Raw genomic sequence first — 5,000 nt, forward strand, 5'->3', positions numbered from 1 at the left:
TTGAAAATGATTTGCGTTTCCATGTGCTTTTCTCCGCAGGCGGTTTCTACAAAGCAAGAATAACAACATTGATCGACCGATAGTCCTGTGAGTCGGCGACATTTTTAGGGGAAGAGCTGCCTACTAAACCCCCCAGAAAGGACCAATTACACATACACTATTGCCTGTTCATGGTCTTTGTGAGATTCTTGTTCCTCACTCAAAAACTGTCATTTTGTGTATTGCACTCGTCTCTCATAGTTGTCAGTGTCTGTATGAATTAAATTACAATGAAAAACTTTCAACAACATTAAAAAGACATCCGATCAGACACGAATATATTTATTTTGATGCAACACAGAACATTGGAAAACAAGGGTCATTATAATGGAATATTCAACCCTCGCTATATAGTATGAGACAGTTTTGCTAAGAACGGACCACTCACTGGTAGCTGGCTAACGGGCAAGTTTCCCCAAATGGCACCCCTGTTCACTTTAAGGTGCACTACTTTCGACCAAGGCCAATAGCAGTTCGGTCAACAGTAGTGCACTATATAGTGGACAGGCTGCCATTTGACCTTGTATTTAGAAGGTGGATTCAGAAATGCTGGGGAAAATTTGATCATTCCGTTTGTTTATTCTGAAGGTATGTAGCAGACTGTTGTTTATTCTGAAGGTATGTAGCAGACTGTTGTTTGTGGATTCTGAAGGTATGTAGCAGACTGTTGTTTGTGGATTCTGAAGGTATGTAGCAGACTGTTTGTGGATTCTGAAGGTATGTAGCAGACTGTTTGTTTATTCTGAAGGTATGTAGCAGACTGTTGTTTGTTTATTCTGAAGGTATGTAGCAGACTGTTATTTGTGGATTCTGAAGGTATGTAGCAGACTGTTGTTTGTGGATTCTGAAGGTATGTAGCAGACTGTTGTTTGTGGATTCTGAAGGTATGTAGCAGACTGTTGTTTGTGGATTCTGAAGGTATGTAGCAGACTGTTTGTTTATTCTGAAGGTATGTAGCAGACTGTTTGTGGATTCTGAAGGTATGTAGCAGACTGTTGTTTGTGGATTCTGAAGGTATGTAGCAGACTGTTGTTTGTGGATTCTGAAGGTATGTAGCAGACTGTTTGTTTATTCTGAAGGTATGTAGCAGACTTGTTTGTGGATTCTGAAGGTATGTAGCAGACTGTTTGTTTATTCTGAAGGTATGTAGCAGACTGTTTGTTTATTCTGAAGGTATGTAGCAGACTGTTTGTTTATTCTGAAGGTATGTAGCAGACTGTTTGTGGATTCTGAAGGTATGTAGCAGACTGTTTGTGGATTCTGAAGGTATGTAGCAGACTGTTTGTTTATTCTGAAGGTATGTAGCAGACTGTTTGTTTATTCTGAAGGTATGTAGCAGACTGTTTGTGGATTCTGAAGGTATGTAGCAGACTGTTGTTTGTGGATTCTGAAGGTATGTAGCAGACTGTTGTTTGTGGATTCTGAAGGTATGTAGCAGACTGTTTGTTTATTCTGAAGGTATGTAGCAGACTGTTGTTTGTGGATTCTGAAGGTATGTAGCAGACTGTTGTAGATTCTGAAGGTATGTAGCAGACTGTTTGTTTATTCTGAAGGTATGTAGCAGACTGTTTGTGTATTCTGAAGGTATGTAGCAGACTGTTATTTTGTGGATTCTGAAGGTATGTAGCAGACTGTTTGTTTATTCTGAAGGTATGTTGCAGACTGTTATTTTGTGGATTCTGAAGGTATGTAGCAGACTGTTTGTGGATTCTGAAGGTATGTAGCAGACTGTTTGTTTATTCTGAAGGTATGTAGCAGACTGTTTGTGGATTCTGAAGGTATGTAGCAGACTGTTGTTTGTGGATTCTGAAGGTATGTAGCAGACTGTTTGTTTATTCTGAAGGTATGTAGCAGACTGTTGTTTGTGGATTCTGAGGGTATGTAGCAGACTGTTATTTTGCATCAGTTAAGGTGTTTTACAAACAAAACTCAGTTTATTGAGCTAAAGGGGCAATCTGGTATTTGACTCATTTCAATACATGGTTAAAACATTTCAATCTCACAGATGGACTTGCCTCCATAGCTGTGTTTATAAATTTGGGAGTGGCTATCCCTCAGCTGTTTACCAAAAGTGGCGTGGTGACTGCTTTGTTGTTGTCTGAATCCCAGATTGTCCCTTTAAAAAGAACACGAGGCGCTTCTGGGTGACATTTCCCTAGATACAAATCTAGAATCCACTTCCCCTCAATCATTAGAAAAAAACTGACCCAAGATCAGCGTCTAGGGGCAATGTCACCCTACACCACACCAGGCAGCCTCACTTCTCCGTCAGCACCCTGCCGGTCTCCTCCAAGGCCTTGCGGGGCTCGTTGGGGGGTGGGATCTTCAGATCCGTAGGCTCCACCCCCCACACCTCCGTGGCGTAGTCAGTGATGGTGCGGTCGCTAGAGAACTTTCCGGAAGCAGCGATATTCTTGATCGCCATCTGCGTCCACTCCTTAGGATTCTATAAGAAACAACATGAATAATATATATCATACTGTATGCCATCATATAATACAAAAGTATAATTTATAATATATATTATCATAGTAATATATAAGTAAACTGTACTTACACTTTGGTCACTTAAAGTGCATTCAGTTAAGGTAGCCTAGACAACCACATTTCCAACCAAGGTAGCTAAGACAACCACGTATCCAAGGTAGCTAAGACAACCACATATCCAAGGTAGCTAAGACAACCACATATCCAAGGTAGCTAAGACAACCACATATCCAAGGTAGCTAAGACAACGACGTATCCAAGGTAGCTAAGACAACGACGTATCCAAGGTAGCTAAGACAACCACATATCCAAGGTAGCTAAGACAACCACATATCCAAGGTAGCTAAGACAACCACATATCCAAGGTAGCTAAGACAACCACATCTCCAAGGTAGCTAAGACAACCACGTATCCAAGGTAGCTAAGACAACCACGTATCCAAGGTAGCTAAGACAACCACATATCCAAGGTAGCTAAGACAACCACATATCCAAGGTAGCTAAGACAACCACATATCCAAGGTAGCTAAGACAACCACATATCCAAGGTAGCTAAGACAACCACATATCCAAGGTAGCTAAGACAACCACATATCCAAGGTAGCTAAGACAACCACGTATCCAAGGTAGCTAAGACAACCACATATCCAAGGTAGCTAAGACAACCACGTATCCAAGGTAGCTAAGACAACCACGTATCCAAGGTAGCTAAGACAACCACATATCCAAGGTAGCTAAGACAACGACGTATCCAAGGTAGCTAAGACAACGACGTATCCAAGGTAGCTAAGACAACCACATATCCAAGGTAGCTAAGACAACCACATCTCCAAGGTAGCTAAGACAACCACATCTCCAAGGTAGCTAAGACAATGACGTATCCAAGGTAGCTAAGACAACGACATTCACTACACAGTGCATACGTTATTTACATAAGTATTCAGACCCATTCGCTCTGAGACTCAAAATTGAGCAAAGTTGCATCCTGTTTCCATTGATCATCCCTGAGATGTCTCTACAACTTGATTGGAGTCCACCTGTGGCAAATTAAATTGATTGGACATGATTTGGAAAGGCACATACCTGTCTATATAAGGTCCCACAGTTGACAGTGTATGTCAGAGTAAAAAACCAAGCCATGAGGTGGAAGGAATTGTCCATAGAGGTCAGAGACAGGATTGTGTCGAGGCACAGATCTGGGGAAGGGTGTCCAACACATTTCTGCAGCATTGAAGGTCCCCAAGAACACAGTGGCCTCCATCATTCTTAAATGGAAGACGTTTGGAACCACCAAGACTCTTCCTAGAGCTGGCCGCCCGGCCAAACTGCTGAGCCTAACAAAGTACTGAGTGAAGGGTCTGAATACTTATGTAAATGTAATATTTTAGTATAAATATTTTTGGAGAAACCAGTTTTTGCTTTGTCATTATGGGTTATTGTGTGTAGATTGATGAAGAAAAATGTCATCAATTTTAGGGGTCAATTTTAGGGGTCTGAATACTTTCCGAATGCAATGTATATACACAAAGGTATGTGGACACCCCTTCAAATTAGTTATTTGACTATTTCAGCCACACCCGTTGCCGACCGGTGTATAACATCGAGCACACAGCCATGCAATCTCCACAGACAAACATTGGCAGTAGAATGGCCCGTACTGAAGAGCTCAGTGACTTTCAACGTCGCACCATCATAGGATGCCACCTTTCCAACAAGTCAGTTCGTCTTAATTTTCTGCCCTGCTAGAGCTGCCTCGGACAACTAAGCGCAGTTATTGTGAAGTGAAAATGTCTAGGAGCAACAACGGTTCAGCCGCGAAGTGGTAGGCCACACAAGCTCACGGAACGGGACCGGCGAGTGCTGAAAGCGCGTAAAAATAATCTGTCCTCGGTAACACTCACTACCGAGTTCCAAACTGCCTCTGGAAGTCATAATGATGATTACCTGATAAAGTCATCATTAACTAGAGGTACATGGAGGATAATGATGTTTACCTGATATAGTCATTATTAACTAGAGGCACATGGGGGATAATGATGATTACCTGATATAGTTATTAACTAGAGGTACATGAGGGATAATGATGATTACCTGATATAGTTATTATTAACTAGAGGTACATGAGGGATAATGATGATTACCTGATATAGTTATTAACTAGAGGTACATGAGGGATAATGATGATTACCTGATATAGTCATTATTAACTAGAGGTACATGGAGGATAATGATGATTACCTGATATAGTTATTAACTAGAGGTACATGAGGGATAATGATGATTACCTGATATAGTCATTATTAACTAGAGGTACACACAGGGATAATGATAATGATGATTACCTGATATAGTTTATTAACTAGAGGTACACAAGGGATAATGATGATTACCTGATATAGTTATTAACTAGAGGCACATGAGGGATAATGATGATTACCTGATATAGTTATTAACTAGAGGTACATGAGGGATAAT

At 40.9% G+C, this 5,000-nt stretch overlaps 2 protein-coding genes and 1 long non-coding RNA gene across 14 annotated transcripts in view; 2 read left to right on the forward strand and 1 right to left on the reverse strand.

Moving 5' to 3' along the window:
• Positions 1–310, forward strand: part of LOC118378940 (lysophosphatidylserine lipase ABHD12-like) — a 17,219-nt gene extending 16,909 nt beyond the window's left edge. For both annotated transcript variants that reach the window (XM_052485631.1, XM_052485630.1), the window contains exon 13: positions 40–310. Coding sequence is in view for 1 of the 2 variants with exons in the window: in XM_052485630.1 (XP_052341590.1) it covers positions 40–91 (52 nt within the window). In the remaining variant the exon portion in view is untranslated. The remainder of the gene's footprint in view (positions 1–39) is intronic.
• A 1,446-nt stretch (positions 311–1,756) lies between these two features.
• LOC118381635 (glycogen phosphorylase, liver form-like) overlaps positions 1,757–5,000 on the reverse strand; it is a 55,190-nt gene continuing 51,946 nt past the window's right edge. The window contains exon 20 of the mRNA XM_052485370.1: positions 1,757–2,485. Coding sequence (XP_052341330.1) covers positions 2,297–2,485 — 189 coding nt within the window. The 3' untranslated portion in view covers positions 1,757–2,296. The remainder of the gene's footprint in view (positions 2,486–5,000) is intronic.
• On the forward strand, positions 2,494–4,171 carry LOC127913504 (uncharacterized). Of its 11 annotated transcripts, none has more exons than XR_008085786.1 (4): positions 2,494–2,761; positions 2,814–2,865; positions 2,918–3,255; positions 3,308–4,171. It is a non-coding gene; the product is annotated as an uncharacterized LOC127913504 (long non-coding RNA). The 11 variants fall into 11 exon arrangements; XR_008085794.1 differs by having other exon boundaries at positions 2,494–2,735; XR_008085784.1 differs by having other exon boundaries at positions 2,814–3,255.

The sequence above is a fragment of the Oncorhynchus keta genome, chromosome 29 (assembly GCF_023373465.1).
Source record: "Oncorhynchus keta strain PuntledgeMale-10-30-2019 chromosome 29, Oket_V2, whole genome shotgun sequence".
Taxonomy (NCBI): domain Eukaryota; kingdom Metazoa; phylum Chordata; class Actinopteri; order Salmoniformes; family Salmonidae; genus Oncorhynchus; species Oncorhynchus keta.